Source organism: Takifugu rubripes, chromosome 22 (genome assembly GCF_901000725.2).
Source record: "Takifugu rubripes chromosome 22, fTakRub1.2, whole genome shotgun sequence".
Taxonomy (NCBI): Eukaryota; Metazoa; Chordata; class Actinopteri; order Tetraodontiformes; family Tetraodontidae; genus Takifugu; species Takifugu rubripes.
In genome coordinates, this window is record NC_042306.1 from 12,983,032 (window position 1) to 13,001,347 (window position 18,316).

Sequence of the window (18,316 nt, forward strand, 5' to 3'; positions counted from 1 at the left end):
GGACCTGCTCACATCACTGAATACTTCCGCTGCTGACGTGCTCGTATTTACAATTTCATTCATGCTACACGCTGTCAAACGAAGATGTGTGCGGTCGATGTGAGTCTTCGGTTGGTCTGACAAACACAAATCAATCTTTTCTCTCTTATAGTGTAATAGAATGAGCTTAAACTCCTGTTTCACGATTGGATTGTTGACATTTCAAGCCTGCAAAGCCCCTTTAATATCAGTGATGATCCATTGTTAAAATGCTAGCAAAGCTGTTGTCTTTGGGTGTTGGGTGCGATTAGAATGCACACAGTTATGTGTAAAGAGGCTTTGGTCCTCTGGTGTCGGGGCCACAGCTGGATGAGGCTGCGTTTTCTTTCGGGGCTCCTCTCCTGCTTCCACTGATCACCTGTTCGCTCTCTCCACGTTGTCTCCTGGGTCTCCTGATGAGACGCATCATGTCGGCGCCACAGCTGCGACGCGCCGGAGGAATCGGTAGAATCATCCCACATGTTCTCTGATCTGGATTGTTTGTGGTGGAAATATCCACCGTTACTGTTTACAACGTGGCCTGTTTATTCGACCCCCCATCTACCGAATTTGCAGCCTTTTATTCTCAAAGTGAAACTATATGAAGATTTTACATTTTATAAATGTAACCAAGATAGCAAGGTTTCTTGTACCTGCAAGAGATCTGAGTGTAGAGGGAAAAGGTTGCATAAGGTAGACTGAAATCTTGGTTATTTTAGCCTTAGTTAAAATAGAGAGACTATAACAACTTTTGCCCCCCAAAATAAAGAACTACTGAGACTAATAACTAAGATATGACACACCTTTATTAATCATGGTCTGATTCCATAACCTTCTGGAGGCATTGCAATATACTTCCCTGAGGCGGCCCCTTCAGAGAGGTGCCATCATCCAAAAACTGAATCAGACCAGCAGCGACATGCCCCTGAAGATGCACGCTCAAAGTGCTCATCGGCGAGGGAGCTGCAGATTCCTGAGTTTTCCAAACTAAAAGCATACCAGGGAGGGAGGCTAACCTACCTGCCATCTCTTTAACGCCTCCATGCACAGAGCTGTAATCAAACATTTCAGCCCACAGAAAAAGGGAAACTAGTCAACTAAAACTACTCACTTTGGTATTCAACTAATTATTGTACACACAGTTTAATTAAAAGCTGGGGAATTTAGCTGTTTGCTTAACTGGCAACACCTTTACGCGTCAATGGTGTGTTTGATACAGTCCAAATACCCACAATTTTGGGAGAATTATCCGATTAACGTGATTTTCATCTCAGGGAGACTTTAAAATCGGATGATCGTGGACTAAATTCGTCACCAGCCGCAGCGCCAGGTCCGATGGCGCCATCTGGCGGTGGTTCTGTGTTAACGTCACAAAGGGCGTGGCCAAACCGTTGGACGCTATGACCTCATCTGGCCGGAAGCTTACTGGTAACTCCTGGACAGCGAAATGTTTGGGAAAGAAACTGCACGTTTTAATTCCAGGGAATACATTAACTGGTTAAAAGCTTCTTATTGTTTGAAGTTACTCAAGGATGGTCTTCTTCCCTTTATCACGCTCCAAATGAAAGGTTTTCACGCGGACCTCCTCAGCCGGAACTGCCGCCTCAAGGAACCTTGCAAGAACTTCTGCAGAACCAGAGGGACCACGGTTAGATCCACGACTACTTTACCTTAATTGTATCCGTTCCAGCTGCATTTAGCCGCGGTTACCATACGAATTTTCCTAGCACCTAGCACCTGTCACTACAGGAAAAATTAGTCACTGACCAGGTCCAAAGGTTTATAGACACCAGCACAAATGGAAATTCGCTAAGCATCTACTTTACTACTTAAAGTTTCCGCATGATTTTGGCAGTACATACCTATGAATGCACAACTAAATGTGACAAAGAATAAAATTTGTGCTATCTTCAAAGAACATGGCTACTATTTGCATATAAACCACGTTTTTTCCCCCCACAGAATCCTTAACTTCAGTTTAATTTTGCACTGTACTGCCTATTTTTTAAATGGCAGGTACCTGTTTTTTCTTGGGTCATCCTTCAGTTTCATATCCGCTGCATTGTTATGCATGTATGCTGCATTTGTAGCTCTGCTCACCATGCTGGACGTGTGAAGAGTGGAAGAAAACAATCCTGCGCCATCACAGACAGAAAAATGTCACCTTGAACTGGGGTAACTGTTCCCCTCCCCAGTGGAGGACAGCCTACTGGGAACTGGCAAAGGTACAAACCAGCACACGCCACCTTACGCTTGGCACGAAGAACATTTCTTCTGATGAATAACAACAATCATCCTCCAGAAAACATGCTTGCGTCTGATAAGAGACGCTCCGTCGGTGTTTTTAGGCTTACATGCCACGGGGATATTCAGAAGTGAAGACGGTGGAACAGTGCGACGCCTCAGCGCTCCTCAACCTGATTAATTCCTGCGATTGTTTCCTCTCAGTTGACGTGGATTATGTGAGAGAGGTAAATATAAATATATAAATATATATACATGCAGGGTTTCAATAGGTACGATTCACAGGTGATTCAGCCCCAGTTGTGAAAACGTTGACATTGTTTGTGTTGGATGACCTGCATGCACACGCAGAAAAACCCCCACCGCTGTCACGTGTCTTCCCACTAAACGAGGTGTTACAGTAGGTGTTAAACCAGGTAGCATGACCTGTTTTAGAGAGTGATTTCAAACTGTAGCTGTGACAGCAGCAGCGTTTCCTCACACGTGGTTAGTTCTTCTCAAAACTTTTGTGCGTTCACGTGTGTCATCACAGGTGGTCCACCACAGGAATAAGCTGATGCATTCTGCTGAGTTTAGCGCGGAGGATGAATGGATGACGCGGTACAGACGCAGCCTGAGAAACCTGGCACAGCAGTTCAGCCATGTGCCGGAGATGGAAAACGCTGGTCAGCAGATGGAGAAGGTGAGAGTTCCGGTGTCACTGATGTCAGCTTTAACGCATGTGTTAGGCCTAAAATGTGTGGCTTTGGCCATCAGACTTGGGCGTTTAGATGTTTGTTTAATTCCAGGTGCTGAATGCAACGTTTTCAGTGCACGTGACCGATGGAGAACAAAGTGACTCTGCCAGCGAACTGGAGGTCGGCGTTGAGCTCATCAGCCAATGGGAGACGGAGTTCCTGCAGGAGAGGTTGCAGGAACTGCTGCGCGCTGCTGCCGATGGAGATCGGGATGATTCGGAGACGCAGGTACAGCCGATCGGGAAGTTGCACCGGAGTTCGCCGGAGCAAAATGGGTCCCAGGATGTCCCCCAACTGTGCGTGATGTTCACAGGGCGGCGAGCGCTTGAAGACGCTGGCGAGCTTCCTCCACGCCAACGCAGATCTGTCTCAGACGTTTTCCGCGGAACTCCAGGCCATCAGCTCGATGGAAGCCGAGGGATCCCAAGAAGGAAACGCGACGAAGAAGCTCAGAACCGTTTAGTGCCTCACGGCCTGTGTTGTGGACAATCAGGAGATTTGTGACACATTTTTAGACGCGTTTTTTTAAATTTAAATTTAAATTTTTATTGGATCTAGCGCGCTTTTTTAGTCTGTTCAGTTCTTTTGAACGACCCTCCGGCTGCTCATTTCCTGTGCTGTAACTTCCTGCTTTGTTTTCTTTTGCATTTGTCAGCTGTGGCCAAATTGATACAAATAGAATTAAAAAAACCATCTAATTTGTAGAGCACCTTGATGGCAACAGATACACCCACTTTTATTTAATCTGTGTTTTAGTTTTACTAGAATAGAATAGAAGGGTGTTAAACGGGTGGGGAGGTGGCAAAAGTGTGAAGGATGGAACACGAATGGCTGAAGAGCAAAGCCTCCTCTTCATCCAAGAGCTCTCTGCTGGGCTTTCTGCCTGTCTGTCAAATTCGGGACAACGTTCAAATTCAGGCCAGTCAGCTCTGAAAGCGACCTGCAGCTCAGCGAGCAGCAATAAATGCTTCCTGTCCTGCAACGTTGCGTCCGAATGGGAAAACTGTCCCAGGAGTTCAAACCGTTTTAGGACCTGTGAGGGATTTCTTTTTTCAGTCTTTAGTCACTGGAATGGTTTGACTTCTTCTGGCGTCACAAACGTGGCATCTCTGCAGCGTTCATGCGTGTACGAGGCAGTTACAGGAGGGAAGTGTGAAAACCAGAAAAAAAAAAGGTTTTCCTGCTTCTCACGCAGTCGTCGTTTTGCAACCTGAAGCAGCTCCGCCGAGGCAGCATGCAGGCCGAGGGGCGGCGGGTGCAGTCCATTTATTATGGGAGGATTGGGAGCGAGGTGACGGAGATGCTGCTGGCCAGGTTTGGACAGGACGGCAGCTTTCTGCTGAGGGACAGTGAGACGGTGGCGGGAGCCTACTGCCTGTGTGTCAGGTGAGATCGCCCTTAATTCTGTATCCATGGCGACTGAACTTTACGCACGCTTCAGCGACAATCGAAAACTGCAAGTCGGACAAGTTTTGTGGAACTGAATTTCACAGAAATTGATAGTAAAAGTAAAATCCGAACTCCTCGCGGGCCTAAAATAGCGCTGAGCTTTTACAAAGCTCAAGTTTTTGTCAAAATCTGCTTCTGATCATGAGCAAATCATTCAAATTTGGCTGGTGTTTTACAGGAAAGCTCCTTTTGTGCACACCTTTAGGCTTGTTCCCACCAATGATGGCTGGTTTCTTCAGGTGAGAACATGTTTCTCTCTCTCACACACACACACACACACACACACAAAACAGGCCTCTTAATCTATTCAAATGTGTCTCGTTAAAAGGAGCCAGGTGGCAGACAGCAGATTTTTAGGACTCTGGAGACATTGATAGAGCACTACAGAAGAGGCCTGACCTCTGAAGTTCAGGTCCCCCCTCTCACAGACCCGCTGGACAAAACAGAGATAGAATACACAAGCTTCGGAGAAGGTACATCACACACACACACACACACACACACAGACAAACACAAGTGAAACTGTCAGGGTGCGTTCGTCGATAAAACTGTAAAAACATTTAAAAATAAAAGGTAAATATGATTACGTGACAATTAAGAAATATAAAATAAGCCTGGCCAATAAATAATTTATACAGGGGTTCGCATTACAGCTTCTACCTTAAAAATGTAAAAAAAAAAATGTTTCATTTTTCCTTTGGAAATGTTTAAAAATGCAGAGATAATTTTAACTGAAGAATTAAAATACCAAAAATAAATGTGTATATGAAATTATGCATAATATGTGATGCATTCCGCATGTATAATGGATAAAAAGCCCACAAATGAATGCTAATTTTGTTATTTTGTTTTGTTTGCACGCTTGTTAAATGAGCTCCGTTTGTGTCTGGGTGTTTAGGGAACATTGAAAATGAGCCTCTTGGCCGATGGAGGTTAATGTCTCACCCAACTTTGCTGCTCTTCTCCACAGATTTACTCTATATGGAAACATGCGGCAGCTCCGACCACTGAGGCCAGAATGGAGGAGAAGAGTCATCTGGACCTTTCAGAACCTTTGAAGGTTTGTTCTTGTTGATGACACATGGCTGTTTCCAGTATCGGCATCATCTGAAGTGATAGAAATGTTTTTGCTGTTATGGTTTCATTTTGACAACTTCCCTGAAGCTGTGCTATTAGAACATGTGAATACTGCTTTTCTTTTTTTAACACTCAGCCTGTCTGCTGTCTTTAAAGTATCTGTTTTGCAATCAAAATAGGCCAAATTAGTCAGGCTGTGTTAAGAGTAACTCTGACCTGGTAAAGTGATAACCTGACTAAAAGTGATGGAATGACTGAAGAACCTAATTTTTATTATAATATTCATTTGAAGGAGGGTATTTTGGAACGGTTTAATGGGATCTGTCTCCGGGCCTCGTTTAGACTTGATTAGAGTTAACGTAATAAAAGAAAACCTTTGTTTATCTTCAACAGCAGTCTGGATGTGTTCCTGTCTTATTTAGCATTTGTTCTCATGAATATGAACCTCAGCAGATGTCATGAACTGATGCTTCTCTATCAGTAAAACGGGGCTAAATGCTAAAGCCAGCTAATCGGGTGTTTAAGCAGAGATGTTGCATTTAAATAAAATTTTTTAAAAAACATGCACACTTGTTTCCAAGTCTCAACAAGTCAACACCATTTTTATTTCTATTGTATTTGAACAGAATAATAAAGTGCAGTACAACGTGGAAGAAACAGAAAAGGCTTGAGAACATGCACGAGCATCTTACCTGTGGACTTGTGTCTAATTTGAACAGAGTAAATACATCATAACCACTGATATTGTCACACGCTCCTGGCATAAGAAATGAACAAAATGGCTTGAAGTTCACATATAAAAACAAACGTTTTTGCATTCGTGGCCACTTCGCAGACGCGGTTTCACTCGAATAAAACCACAGTGATCACCTCCTCCTCAGCTGGTGTGCAAGGATGAGGCTCCTGGAAACAAACAAAAAAAAAAAGTGGCACAAAAGTCGTCACATTGCCGATGTGGTGAGCGGAAGCCGCGTGGTTGTTTGTTCTTTCTCTGGCTTACGTTCAACCTGTCGTTTTTGTCCAAGGCCTTCATGTAATCCGGTGGAGGGCGAGGAATGCGAGGGAAAACGGTCTTGTACAGCCTGAAACAAAGCGAGTCTGAAACCATTAAACTGAAAGGATTAAAGAGAGAAGATGAGCCCTGCCATTCTGTGTTTTTCCTGTATGCTTCTCTTACTGTAGAACTCACACGGGAGGTTCCTGTCTGACTGCAGCTTAAAGAGCTTTTTCTTTTCACTAAAAACAGACAGATGCTCCAACTCGCACAATCTCTGTTGAGCTTCTTCTTCTACAATTTTCTAAAATAATTAAATTGAATAAAACAAACTAGAATTCCTCAGATGGGTGTTTAGTTACAATCTCAGTAGAGACTGCAAACCAGTTATATCCCTTAAGAACAAGCAGATACATGCAGCTATTTATTATTATGGAGTTAAGAATGGAAAACTTTAAAGAGAGGCCGGTTGTAAATTAGCTGGAAAGGGAAATACTTGCGTCAATCACAAATTCTTTGTAGCATCGGTCAATGGCGACTCTACCTCTGCGATCGCGCCATGAGCAGAACAGCCAGGAGGATCATGGGTAGCCCCAGCAAAATTAGGACGATCACCAGCAAGTTGAGGCGGAAACCCGGCGGTTCCACGGCTCCAGCTACGCAAGCAGACGTCAAAAACTCTGCATTGGGGGAAAAGTCAGGCGTTGACGGACAAAGTGGCACCAACCGGCATCGTTGCTCCACTTGCTCCACTCGCTCCAGTGAGGGCGTTCGTGACAGGTGATGCTCAGCCGCGTCCTTATCCTCGCCCTGTGCGTGTGGCTGGGGACCACGTTTGGCAGCGTGTAAGACAGCTCCCCCGATGCTTCTCTGGCCGGTTCCTGTTTTTTTGAAAGGATCCAATCGTCAGGACAAGATGCAGAAGAAACGCGCGTGTGCTGCTCGTTCACAGTCGCCAGCATCCACGTCGTACCCCGTCACCGATGTCCAGCTGGTACTCGTAGCAATTTGGATCAAAGAGAATTTGACTCTCTGGCAGGGACCAGGAAACCAGCAGCAGATTCTCACCCGTGACTGATGTGGAGATGTTCTCAGGAGGAGGAGGGACCTCTGAGGCACACCAACAGTTGAATAAGTGAACAAGATCTATTATGGATCAGAGATGCTAATCTTTAACAGCGTTTTTACCGAGCATGTGCTTGTCGTACACTTTGGTGTAGACTGCCCTGCTGCCCTGCAGGGTTAGGTTAAACTGAAGGACGACGTACAGAACGTCAACGTTCTGCAGGATCAAAGACGCTGACCCAGCTCTTTCTTCTTTGGAAGGGTTCAGAGACCAAAGCAGCGTCTTGTTGTTGCAAACGCTGAGCGAGCAGACGGAGACGGGAGATAAATGAGCAGCCGTGCTGAGTTCCTCATCAGAGCTGTCCTCCAAAAGTACCTGATGTGGGCGACTGCTGAATGGTCCAGTGACCAGGAACAGTTGAGAATGTTTGTCACGTAAAGCACGCAGAAAGATTGCTCGTTGATATCGCTTGCTTTGATGTCATCCTGCTCAGGGACCAAACCCTACAAACACGAAACAAGTGAGGACAAATCAGAGGAAGGCAAGATGATGGTATCTGGAGATCAAGAGAAAAGGGGTCGGAGTCTCACAGCGTCGGTAAACTCGATGTTCTCGCAGACAGTTGAGTTCATGCCATTTGTCTCTGTGAAAGTATTAAAGGCTGCAGAAAAAAGAGACATAAGTATTAATAGATTTTAATAGTCTCAGTCATTTGATCGGCAATAGCAGAGGTCACCCAGTTTCACACATGAATGTTGTTGACAGGGTGATATTATAGTAGTGTGTGTGTGTGTGTGTGTGTTTTACCAACCACTTTTTGAGGCCCGGAAAAAGAGGAAACTGAACCAAAGTGTTAAATGAACTGGAAATAACCTCATTGCCTAAACACACACATAGAGGGAGAGAAAAGCTATACAGTAAATATGAAAGTAGATACAACACAGCATGATTTAACTTTCCTTTCATTGTTTAAAAAGCATATAAACTTTCATACTGTGTTAATAATGTCACATTGTTTACCTACTGGACAGTGACAACGCCACACTTATTCCCAATGCTTGATAATGACTGTATTTCACACAGTCTTCAAAACCAAAATCATCAGCATTTTTCTTAGGGTAGATATTCCATCTAAACAAGGTCATCATCACTCTTCTCTGTGCTTTTCTATCAAATAAAGTATCATTCCAAAGTAGACAAAAGTTATGCCTGATTCAAAATCTCATTAATAATAATAATAATAGTAATAATCATAATAATAGTACAACCCTCACCGTTGACTGACTTTTGTCTGCGTGCTCGAGGTTCTTTTTTCCTCTTCAGAAAGGAGAAGTGTGACATCACATCCTATAAAGACGTCTTGAGGAAATGGGTTTCTTTATTTTCCAATGATTTTGTTTTGTTTTTGTTTTAAAATCATTAAATTGTCATTCTTACCTGAGGGTAATTTGTAACAAAGTTGTGATTAAAAAAAAAAAAAAAGATTCCTTGAGTAGATAGTTACCTCACCTATCTGTCAACAATGTTATATATAGTAAAAAAAAAAAAAGGGAAAATGTCGGTCAACTTACATTCCATATTCAGTTATATCTGAAAGTGTAATGTAACAGTAAGACGACACCAGACTTTGTTTCGTTTTGTGGAGAAAGACGAGCCGTGTCTTTCTTGTACAGCCTTCACTGGATATTTTGGGCACTGATCTATTTACAGTATATGATACTTTTTGTCTGTCGTATATTTTGTTGCTGGCCGTACGCTGCTGTAACATTAAAAACAAAAAAGAAAAAGTGAAGTTCCCTGACCGGGAATCGAACCCGGGCCGCGGCGGTGAGAGCGCCGAATCCTAACCACTAGACCACCAGGGACGGTAGCGGTGAAACATTTTAGATTATGTTAAAACTATATCATCTCTCTTCCGACCACGAGGCGGTGGAAACGCGTTGTTTTACTTCACATAAAGGATTATTGGTAAGAAAGATATTTACTTGAAATCGTAGACTTTTAGATATTCGCTTAATCACTTTAAATTAAATAATCACTGCTATTCTAGCAAAAATAACCTCTTGTTCACTTACGATGCATTCTATCGTCGCTTTCTTGGAGTTAGCCGGGTAAACTTCCTTCCAGGATGTAGAAAGCCAAAAGCTTGAAACTAGTTTAACCAGTTAACTTTCTGCAAGAATCCCACATTTCCTGTTCATTGCCGAATTGTCGCGAATCACTCTGTTTTTGTCTTTCTTCCAAAAGACATGGAGGCAGTGAGACGTAATAAAACAGCTATTGGGACGATATTCTGTGCAGACTACGGGCTAATCCTCAACAAAGTCGACGAGAAGAAGCTGATAACTCGACGCGACTACAACAACCTTAAAAACATCAATGGGGAGGATATCTGGGGTCATGTTATTGCGCTTGTGGATAAAATCATGAATAAAGGAGATGCCACATGTGAAGCCTTCCTGAACCTCCTGCAAACCGATGATGATATTAAGAGTACCTATCCCGAGCTGAAGAATATACAATGGAGCGCCACTATTCCTTTAACTCAACCTGTGCAGTCCAGCTCAGAAGATCATTTTGGTAGGTTAAACATTGGTAACCAATTACCTACTTATTACCTATTCAGTTATATTTGAAAGTGTAATGTTGCGTCGTTTTGCTTCTTTCATAGATGGCATGTCACAAGAGTGCAAGAGGATAAGAAGGGTAACGTAACAGTAAAACGACACCAGACTTTCGCATTCATTGTTTCGTTTTGTAGAGAAAGACCAGTGTTTTTCTTGTACAGCCTTCACTGGATATTAGGGCACCAATCTATACGATCCGATTTTCTATCGTATATTTTGTTGCTGTAACATTAAAAACAAAAAAGAAAAAGCTAAGTTCCCTGACCGGGAATCGAACCCGGGCCGCGGCGGTGAGAGCGCCGAATCCTAACCACTAGACCACCAGGGACTTCGAGTTAGGACCCTTATTAGCCATCTATAGAGATACACATTTTAATATATTTTTTTTTTTTTATTTACAGGATGAACAGTATGAGTTACTCAGCCAGCCGACAGGCCTCTGTGTGATCATAAACAATGAGAATTTCTTGGATATGAAGCAAAGAAGTGGAACAAACAAAGATGCTCGTATGTGGAAATGTATAAAGATTGATACCTCTTGTCCAGGATGTTAGTAATCAAGTTTTTTTGATTGTTTGTACTTGCAGAGAGTTTGGCAGAAGTGTTCACCTGGCTCGGGTTCAGAGTGCTAATGTGTAAAGACCAAACTAAAGAAAAGATGGATCGGGCGTTGAATTGCTTTGCTTCTCTCAGTGACCTCTCTCAGCTCCAAGAGTTTGATGTTAAAGAGTGGTCTGGCAGTAGATTCGTTGATCTTCAGGTGGATCCTAAACATGGTGATGCATTCATCTGCTGCATTCTGAGTCATGGAGAAAAGTCTGCAGTCCTGGGAATTGATGGGGAGCCACTCTGCATTAAACAAATTATTAGAACCTTCAAGGCAACTAGGCAGTCGGCCCTCGTAAGCAAGCCTAAAATGTTCCTAATTCAGGCCTGCCAGGGAAAGGGGACCCACCGTGGAGTGCTTTTAAAAGACCTCCAGACCGACGATTGTCATACGCTCTCCATTCCGGAGGAAGCTGATATCCTGGTTGCGACAGCCACTGTTGAGGATTACGTGTCGTTTAGGCACAAAATTGATGGAAGCTGGTTTATCCAATCTCTGTGTCAGGAGCTAAAGGAGGGCTGCTTAAGGTACAAATGTGAACCTAAATATCACAAAATGTATGGCCTTCAGTGTGCACTTCAACTAGTTTTTTAAACACTACTTTGTGGTTTTAGGGGTGAAGACATGACCACCATCCTCCATCGTGTCAACAGTGAAGTCAGCCAAAAAGAAGCATTCATTCATCCCGGGGAACAAAAGCAGATGCCTGAAGTTAGGTTCACCCTGAGAAAAAGACTTGTGTTGTCACCACATACTGCATGAAGCACATGTAATTTAACCACTTTTATCGATGCTTCATTTTTCTGCAACTCTGGCAAATGTGTGCAAGTCATTTTAAAGGTAGAAAACAGTTTTTATGTTGAAGATGCTTTGAAACTGTAATGACAGTTAAATATGATAAATGTATAATCAGCTCAGGGTGAGATTTTCTTTATTTAGCCCATGCCCAATGATTTAGTGTTGTCCTGTTATATTGAACAGATGTCTTAAGTAATGTTGCATATTAATGTTCAGGAATAAACGCTTTTTGTGTGACATGACGTGACATTTTTTTCAAATAATGTCAGCAATTTGTGAAAACATTTGTGAACTAATATTATTAAGGAAAAAGTTCGATAACTGACCGACTAAACTGGATCAATCGCCAGACTTTGACTTGCTGCGAAAGCTGCGCGCACATTACCGTCTTTACGGCACTACGGCGTCGTTTCCATGACAACGCCTGGCTTTTGTTTTTCCAGTCTCGGAAAAGAGGTTGCAGCTGTGTTCATATCGCGTGTCCGAAAAATGACAAATCCTTCGCAGTAAAAGTTAATTCCATAAAGCTTCTCCAAGTGCGCGGACACATGTTCGACTGGCGCGCGTCTGCAATCGAACCAAAGCGATTTTGACCATGGAAGACCCGCTGAAAGACGAGGCAGAGGAGGCTGTCATCAGAGAAGAGTTAAAAGCCTCTGAGGAAGCTGTTTTATTCATGGCCAGCGTTGGTGAGTGGGAATAATTTATACTCTGTAGCTGCAGCCAATTAAGAGTCAGCGTCACCTGGTTTTGACACATCTTAGTTGCCGCAAACTGTCATGGAGACTCAGCAAACAACGCTTGAAGCTGAACGTTGCAAACGTTGTTAAAGTGGACTGTATGTGAAAACCTTCCTCCTCAGAACCTGCAGAGCTGCAGAGGTGTGTGTTTGCAGACTCCTTGGTGACTGTGTCCGAAGGCGGCCGAGCCCTGGGGAATTTCACGGTCACAGTAGAGTTTGCGCGTAAAGATCAGCAGCCGTGCATGCTGCTGCATGCTCAGAGCCAAGGCACCATCGACCACTGTCCCTGTGGAACAACAGTGACGGGTGAGGGAAAGCCATTAACTGCTAACTGAGCTGTTCTTTTTCATATCTGTGTGTGTAAGCACCTTTATATCTGCACTCAAGCCTACCTGACCACAGACCTGGAGGTTTTGGAGGAACATTACCATGAGTATGTCAAGGTGAGCCTTTTCAAACTTCCTATACATTGTATTTGGAAATATTGCCAGAGGCCTGCTCATGGGCTCATCATTTTGATGATCCATAATTCCTGTCCTTTAAAGAAACATTAATTCCTTTCCAGCTTAAGGACAACAGTGTGGAAAAAAAGTGGCACATGGTGCAGCGTGGCGACCAGCTGCTGATCAATAAAGTTACAACTGTGGGAGAGGTGACAGGCAATCATCTGACAACACACCACAAAACAGGAAACTGTTACACATGCAAATTCATTATTTCTACGTGCACAGGATTTGAAAACGGAGCGAGTTTCTTATCCTCTTTCCGCTCTAAGAGGGTTGGTAACCGAGGGTTCCAGCCTGTTGCTGCTGCGCTTGATCGCTCTTCGGAAATCAGCGCCTCGACAGATGACCTTCCTCTCTTTGGACCAGGAGCTGCGCCTCGTCCACTCCACAGTTGTGCGTCATGACACTGGTCTGATTTTGTACGCCTTCTTTGCGCTGTTTGGAATTTTCAGAAGCCCCTTGCACTGTATTTCTGCTCAGCATGTGTTAGGTCTGAAGCAGCTGGACGTTTGCGGCGACAGGGTGGAGGTGTTTGGGGTGGAGAGGACTGTTGAGACCGCGGACAGTCCCACTAAATGGAAGAGCTACTTCCTGGCTGATGGGTAATAACGGCGCTTTTTCTCACACACATGTCGCCTCACAACGAATGCCAACAGCACACTTGCAATTTCTGCAGGCACCTGGCTGGCAGAGGGCAGGTAGGGTCACCTGTCATCATGAGACTCTCCCATCTGCCATTACAGTGGGAAAAAGGTAATCTTTATCTCACATGTCGGTCCTGTTTTCTTGACCAATAAGTTCAAGCTTTATGTTCTATTTTTAGGCTTACAGAAGAACCACCTGTGCATGAGAGACATGCTGCTTTGTTCCCACTCTCTCACCTGGACAGAAGTAAGATCAAAAACCAACCGTGATGATCAAAGCATCAGAGATACCTTGAAACTTGATCATTTAAGGATCAAGGCCAAATGGCTTGCAAAATATGGCATTTAACTACAAAACTATAACCCATCCTTAGAGTTGTGAATGAATACCTTGGAAAGCTGTTCGATTCTTCAGCATTAATGTGTTCTAACCGTTACCCCACTCCGTTCATCAGATGACTCAGCATAGTCCAGACCCAAATCAAGATGCCGCCCTTCCAGCACTCAGATCCTTACCCAACTTCCCAGGTTGGGAAGAAGACATGCAATTTTCCTCAAATTTCCTGGACAGGAAGGTAACCAGAAATAGTACATTAGTAAATTGAACGCATGAGTTCTTTGAATAAAATGTCTGAATTACTGTGTTGAAAAGGAGGAGCTGAAGGCAGATCATACCTCGTACCTGAGACAACATCCAGAGATCCGTGCCCTCATATCTGACTTCCTGCAGTTCTTGCTGCTGAGGAAACCTGACGATGTCTTCCAGTTTGCTCGAGAGTACTTCCTTGTTTTTGCCTCAGACGATTCTCCGGCCTGAAGGCCTCCTTACTCTAAAGGCTCGGACATTCATTTGAGTAGAAAACAAATTTCTGTATTTTCTTTGGCTTGGTCTGTTTTGCTGATTGACAGATCACCTCTCGTGTAACTGTTTTAAATTTTTTGGGGTTTTTTTGTACTTCTATTGCTGTGATCTAGGTAAATAGGCGTCTGCGGTCAGAATAAAATATTTTTGTCAAAATTCTGCCTTGACAGACAATAAAAATAAAATTCCCATAGCACAACATTGTTTGCAGGTTAAGTAATTATCACAGAAGAAAGCGGTATATTGATTCCACAAGGACGCACTTCTTTTATCACAAGCAGTGCACCACATTATCCGGTAGGTGGCAGTAATGTAGGTGTGAGCTCGTTGGAGACCCTGAACGTCCGAAGAAGAAGGTCCCCCTTCGCTCGCACAACCAAAGTGAAACCCGGGGAAAAGTTCGTCGCTAAATTTTGGGCGAGGAAGGAAAAGAAAAAATCAACCCACGAAGGTCAAATCATAACAGATATTTTCGTAAAGAAAGAGGACGTTTTTACTTCGTTGGCAGTGCGCTGACACTGGTAAGAGAAAACCCGTTTTCTAGTATTCCTCAATACTGATATGTATTTTACCAATGTAGGTTTTCATAAATTCGCCGTGTTGTTAATCATAAATAACTTCATATTCCGTTTATGTGTAGGACCGACGATCAAAGTTAAGTTACTTAAAACCGATCTAAAGTCATGTTTAGGGTGTGTAATAAGCCTGTGTAATGGCGTCACCCTCCATATACCTATGAAATCTAACAGTCAGCTTCTTCAAACAAATCTGGTCTCTGAATGTCTCTGTAGGTTATAAAGGCACAAATATACCTTACATCTTCATCAAGGGCAGTAACTGACATACATATCTTTTCTCCCACTTCTTCACTTGTTTTTTATTTATTCCTTTTTTACCTCATATCACTCCGTCTTTCTAAAACCAGTGCGTTGAAGAATCACGCCTGCGCTGGTTGTGGTGGATCTGTGATGGATCTGCGGCTGCTGTCCCAAATCGATGCTCAACTTGATTCTTTGGAGGTGGCCGCCCTTTGCTTCTTGTGTCGAGATGCTGTCAGCCCAAAAAGCCGGGAGGGGGTGAGCACATTGTGTCAAACATGCTTGAGAAATTGTGCCCATATTATACGGCAAAAATATTCCACTAATGACCAAAACACACGGTTATTGAACTGACTTAGCTGCCTCATTGCTGTACAAAATAAGCTGTTTTTCTTGTTTCACTGCTCTTCAAAGTTGCTTTCATCCTTCTTCTCCCAGATTACTGATGCAAGAGGACTGTTTAAGAAATTACATGAGAAACGTCTTCTGGAGAATAGTTCTTTCCTCTCCCAGCTGCTCCACACTATCCATCGAAAAGATCTCCTCTGCCTTCTGGAAGCAGATAGCAGCCAGCCAGAGGAAACGGATGCAAGGCCCCTCCTGTCCGAGTACAGGTAAAAGCAGAGGGATATGTTCACGAAGTTGGATTACAGGAGAGACTTTTGTTCTCTTCACCACGCTCTTGTGTTCTTCAGGGTGATGCTGTACAAACTATATGAGAACCTGGATCGGGAAGATCTTAAGAAGCTGAAGTTTTTGCTCAGCGACCAGCTGGGCAGGAGACAGATCGAGTTGTGCAAAGTGAGAACAAAACCTCTGCGCCATAGTCACAGCCATAGTCACAATCCTGATATCAAAAATGAAAGATTGCTGCTGGAAATTTAATGCAATTGGATGCAGTCGTTTTTGTAAAAAAGCGTATAAATTGAACATCCAAAGTGCATTTTTATTTGGGCCTCAAACACTTGGATCACACGGGTTTGCTCCTTTAGCTTTGATCTCGTTGAAGATATTTCCTCTGCAGAACAATGATCTCCTTGCCGCTCATTGCAGACGGTGCTGGATGTGTTTACTGAAATGGAAAAGAAGGGTCTACTCTCCAATACAAAACTCGATAAGCTGCACTCAGTGCTGAAAGAGGTGGATCAGCGTCTGGCAGCAACCGTGCATGATTTCATGCAACCTTTAAGAGGTATTCGTAAGCTTGATTGACTGTAATCATAATCATACATTCATCACTGTGTTTGAATGGAAACAGTCAAGCGAATGTACTATTTTCAGTCGTTCCCCGGGGGCCTGGAACACCACCCCCCGCTGTTATGAGCATGGTAAGTAGGTTTACATGTGTCTCTGTCACCTATATCATAGTCTGTCCAGCAGGAGGGTCACGTCTTGTGTATTTTTTTCCAACAACCTTCAGCCAGTTCCAGTTCGTCTGGCTGTACCCGAGACCCAGTCCAGAGGTAACTGCAGGCATCTTCTCATGGCGCATATCTACGATGGTGCTGTTGGTCTTACACATGTGAATGGCCGTCGTTTTGTCTCTGCAGGCACGGAACAGAATGTTTCCCCTGATGCTGAATCCATCTTTCAGTCCTCACCGCCGGCTGATGATGTAAAGCACTCACAGATGCTCGTTCCTGTCCTCCGTTCAGTCATTCGGGATCTTTATTACCATCCATCTTTTATTGTATTTTAGAATGAGTATTATGCCCTGATTCATAATCCTCGTGGTCTGTGTGTGGTCTTCAACAATGAGACCTTTCTACCGGGTGCAAACCTCCCGAGGAGAGGAGGGACGATGGAGGACCAAAGTAGGCGCACTGACTAACTACTTGTGTAATTACTCGGACTGCTCGTGCCTCTCGGCTTACTTCTGTTTTGTGTGACGCAGAACGTCTACGCTCAGTGTTCACCAAGTTCGGGTTTACAGTGCAGGTGCACAATGACTTTACGGCAGAAGCCATCTTAAGGGAGCTGAAGAGGCTGGGCAAAAGGGACTTTATGAACGAAGATGCCTTGGTGAGAGATTTAAAAATGAGTCATATTGGTAGGAAGTGTTCAATGCTTATGTGATGAAGTGCATGTATATTTTTTGATAACGTGTTAAAATTAAGCTTCAGTGTAACCTAAGACAAAGGAGTAATGTCTGTTTGACATTTCTTCTCTGGACATGAGGTCAAATCTAGTTATATTGTTAGTTAACGTGTTTATTAAGCATTAAAACCCCCTTTCAAAATTTCTCTGTCTGATCCCAGGTGGTCTGTGTGCTTTCCCACGGATTAAAGGGGTGTATTTTTGGGACCGACGGGGAGGAGGTGTCATTACAGGATTTCACGCAGCCCTTTGTGAGCAGCCAGGCCCCCACCCTGGCAGGGAAGCCCAAACTCTTCTTCATTCAAGCCTGCCAGGGGGAAAAACTCCAGAAAGGGTATGCGGCATGGCCTCCAAGGCCAGAGCAGGAGATGGCCAAGGCGGAGAGTCAGCTGGAGGAGGATGCAGGTCCTGTGAAAGCCAAGGTGGTGGCTGATGGTGCTGACTTCCTGATCGGCATGGCCACTGTGGAAGACTACAAGTCCTTTCGAAATACTAAAAATGGCTCCATCTACATCCAGGAGCTTTGCAATCAGCTGCAGAAGTCAGCAGAAAGGTACAGAAACATGGGCTCCTTCTCTCTGTCTCTCTGACCGGAGATTGTTGTGTAGAATAATTGTCTTTTCCTTTGTAGCCCAGGGCACGATCATATCCTGGACATTCTGACGCGTGTCAACAGGGAGGTGAGCGAAGGAGAATTTCTGAATCACAAACAAATGCCCGAGCCCAAGTACACCCTCACCAAGAAGCTGGTCCTCAAATACTTGTGAGCTGACAGCGATGCACTTTGCACGCAAGCGTGCCAACTTAACTAGCATCAAACTACTTTCTTATCTGAATGGCTGCAGGGGTCGCATGTGTTTTTATCTATTTTTCTATGTGTGCTTGGATGGACATCAGGAAGACAACTTTACTATGATAAGTACAAAAGAACGTTATAAACGTCTGTACGGTGAACATGTCATTTGTGCTGGATGAGTAAATAAATCAATTTCAACTGTCACAGCTGTCACTTTAAACACTGGTGTTTTAT

General features: G+C 43.8%; 6 protein-coding genes and 2 non-coding genes across 16 annotated transcripts; 5 read left to right on the top strand and 3 right to left on the bottom strand.

Annotated features, from left to right (window-relative positions):
- Nucleotides 1-1,292: 1,292 nt before the first annotated feature.
- On the top strand, nucleotides 1,293-3,724 carry LOC105418162 (uncharacterized protein CXorf38 homolog). 2 transcript variants are annotated; one of them, XM_011616703.2, is made up of 7 exons: nucleotides 1,293-1,446; nucleotides 1,587-1,666; nucleotides 2,109-2,243; nucleotides 2,367-2,489; nucleotides 2,795-2,944; nucleotides 3,051-3,227; nucleotides 3,313-3,724. In XM_011616703.2, the coding sequence occupies exons 1-7, from the start codon at nucleotides 1,419-1,421 to the stop codon at nucleotides 3,460-3,462; spliced, it is 843 nt and encodes a 280-aa protein (XP_011615005.2). In that variant the 5' UTR covers nucleotides 1,293-1,418; the 3' UTR covers nucleotides 3,463-3,724. The 2 variants fall into 2 exon arrangements, with proteins under 2 accessions (XP_011615005.2, XP_029687443.1); XM_029831583.1 differs by having other exon boundaries at nucleotides 1,425-1,666; nucleotides 3,313-3,708.
- Nucleotides 3,725-3,872: 148 nt separating this feature from the next.
- LOC105418163 (SH2 domain-containing protein 1A-like) lies at nucleotides 3,873-6,079 on the top strand. Of its 2 annotated transcripts, none has more exons than XM_011616705.2 (4): nucleotides 3,873-4,385; nucleotides 4,627-4,687; nucleotides 4,777-4,921; nucleotides 5,419-6,079. In XM_011616705.2, the coding sequence occupies exons 1-4, from the start codon at nucleotides 4,234-4,236 to the stop codon at nucleotides 5,457-5,459; spliced, it is 399 nt and encodes a 132-aa protein (XP_011615007.1). In that variant the 5' UTR covers nucleotides 3,873-4,233; the 3' UTR covers nucleotides 5,460-6,079. The 2 variants fall into 2 exon arrangements, with proteins under 2 accessions (XP_011615007.1, XP_029687445.1); XM_029831585.1 differs by having other exon boundaries at nucleotides 4,654-4,687.
- A 19-nt stretch (nucleotides 6,080-6,098) lies between these two features.
- Nucleotides 6,099-9,774, bottom strand: LOC105418164 (cytokine receptor common subunit gamma-like). Of its 6 annotated transcripts, none has more exons than XM_029831580.1 (12): nucleotides 9,661-9,774; nucleotides 9,023-9,098; nucleotides 8,871-8,944; nucleotides 8,397-8,466; nucleotides 8,176-8,246; nucleotides 7,961-8,088; nucleotides 7,708-7,883; nucleotides 7,493-7,629; nucleotides 7,247-7,400; nucleotides 7,064-7,175; nucleotides 6,526-6,607; nucleotides 6,099-6,428 (listed from the first exon to the last, which is right to left on the bottom strand). In XM_029831580.1, exons 4-12 carry the CDS (start codon nucleotides 8,461-8,463, stop codon nucleotides 6,369-6,371), a joined length of 987 nt encoding a protein of 328 aa, XP_029687440.1. In that variant the 5' UTR covers nucleotides 8,464-8,466; nucleotides 8,871-8,944; nucleotides 9,023-9,098; nucleotides 9,661-9,774; the 3' UTR covers nucleotides 6,099-6,368. The 6 variants fall into 6 exon arrangements, with proteins under 6 accessions (XP_029687440.1, XP_011615009.1, XP_011615008.1 ...); XM_011616707.2 differs by having other exon boundaries at nucleotides 8,860-8,944; nucleotides 9,661-9,773; XM_011616706.2 differs by lacking the exon at nucleotides 9,023-9,098 and having other exon boundaries at nucleotides 9,661-9,682.
- Nucleotides 9,379-9,450, bottom strand: trnae-cuc (transfer RNA glutamic acid (anticodon CUC)). Its single transcript has one exon. It is a non-coding gene; the product is annotated as a tRNA-Glu (tRNA).
- On the top strand, nucleotides 9,481-11,856 carry LOC101075191 (caspase-8-like). The gene is made up of 6 exons (XM_003975875.3): nucleotides 9,481-9,553; nucleotides 9,833-10,165; nucleotides 10,257-10,291; nucleotides 10,614-10,719; nucleotides 10,800-11,346; nucleotides 11,434-11,856. Exons 2-6 carry the CDS (start codon nucleotides 9,835-9,837, stop codon nucleotides 11,579-11,581), a joined length of 1,167 nt encoding a protein of 388 aa, XP_003975924.2. The 5' UTR covers nucleotides 9,481-9,553; nucleotides 9,833-9,834; the 3' UTR covers nucleotides 11,582-11,856.
- trnae-cuc (transfer RNA glutamic acid (anticodon CUC)) lies at nucleotides 10,469-10,540 on the bottom strand. Its single transcript has one exon. It is a non-coding gene; the product is annotated as a tRNA-Glu (tRNA).
- A 164-nt stretch (nucleotides 11,857-12,020) lies between the features above and the next one.
- catip (ciliogenesis associated TTC17 interacting protein) lies at nucleotides 12,021-14,567 on the top strand. Of its 2 annotated transcripts, XM_003975876.3 has the most exons (10): nucleotides 12,023-12,306; nucleotides 12,480-12,665; nucleotides 12,747-12,802; nucleotides 12,925-13,011; nucleotides 13,091-13,258; nucleotides 13,346-13,467; nucleotides 13,542-13,618; nucleotides 13,689-13,756; nucleotides 13,965-14,084; nucleotides 14,162-14,567. In XM_003975876.3, the coding sequence occupies exons 1-10, from the start codon at nucleotides 12,213-12,215 to the stop codon at nucleotides 14,324-14,326; spliced, it is 1,143 nt and encodes a 380-aa protein (XP_003975925.1). In that variant the 5' UTR covers nucleotides 12,023-12,212; the 3' UTR covers nucleotides 14,327-14,567. The 2 variants fall into 2 exon arrangements, with proteins under 2 accessions (XP_011615012.1, XP_003975925.1); XM_011616710.2 differs by having other exon boundaries at nucleotides 12,021-12,306; nucleotides 13,091-13,467.
- A 137-nt stretch (nucleotides 14,568-14,704) lies between these two features.
- Nucleotides 14,705-18,286, top strand: casp8 (caspase 8, apoptosis-related cysteine peptidase). The gene is made up of 12 exons (XM_011616711.2): nucleotides 14,705-14,892; nucleotides 15,297-15,447; nucleotides 15,628-15,803; nucleotides 15,885-15,990; nucleotides 16,243-16,381; nucleotides 16,471-16,517; nucleotides 16,610-16,652; nucleotides 16,740-16,804; nucleotides 16,889-17,003; nucleotides 17,084-17,211; nucleotides 17,448-17,839; nucleotides 17,918-18,286. The coding sequence occupies exons 2-12, from the start codon at nucleotides 15,340-15,342 to the stop codon at nucleotides 18,051-18,053; spliced, it is 1,455 nt and encodes a 484-aa protein (XP_011615013.2). The 5' UTR covers nucleotides 14,705-14,892; nucleotides 15,297-15,339; the 3' UTR covers nucleotides 18,054-18,286.
- Nucleotides 18,287-18,316: the final 30 nt, after the last annotated feature.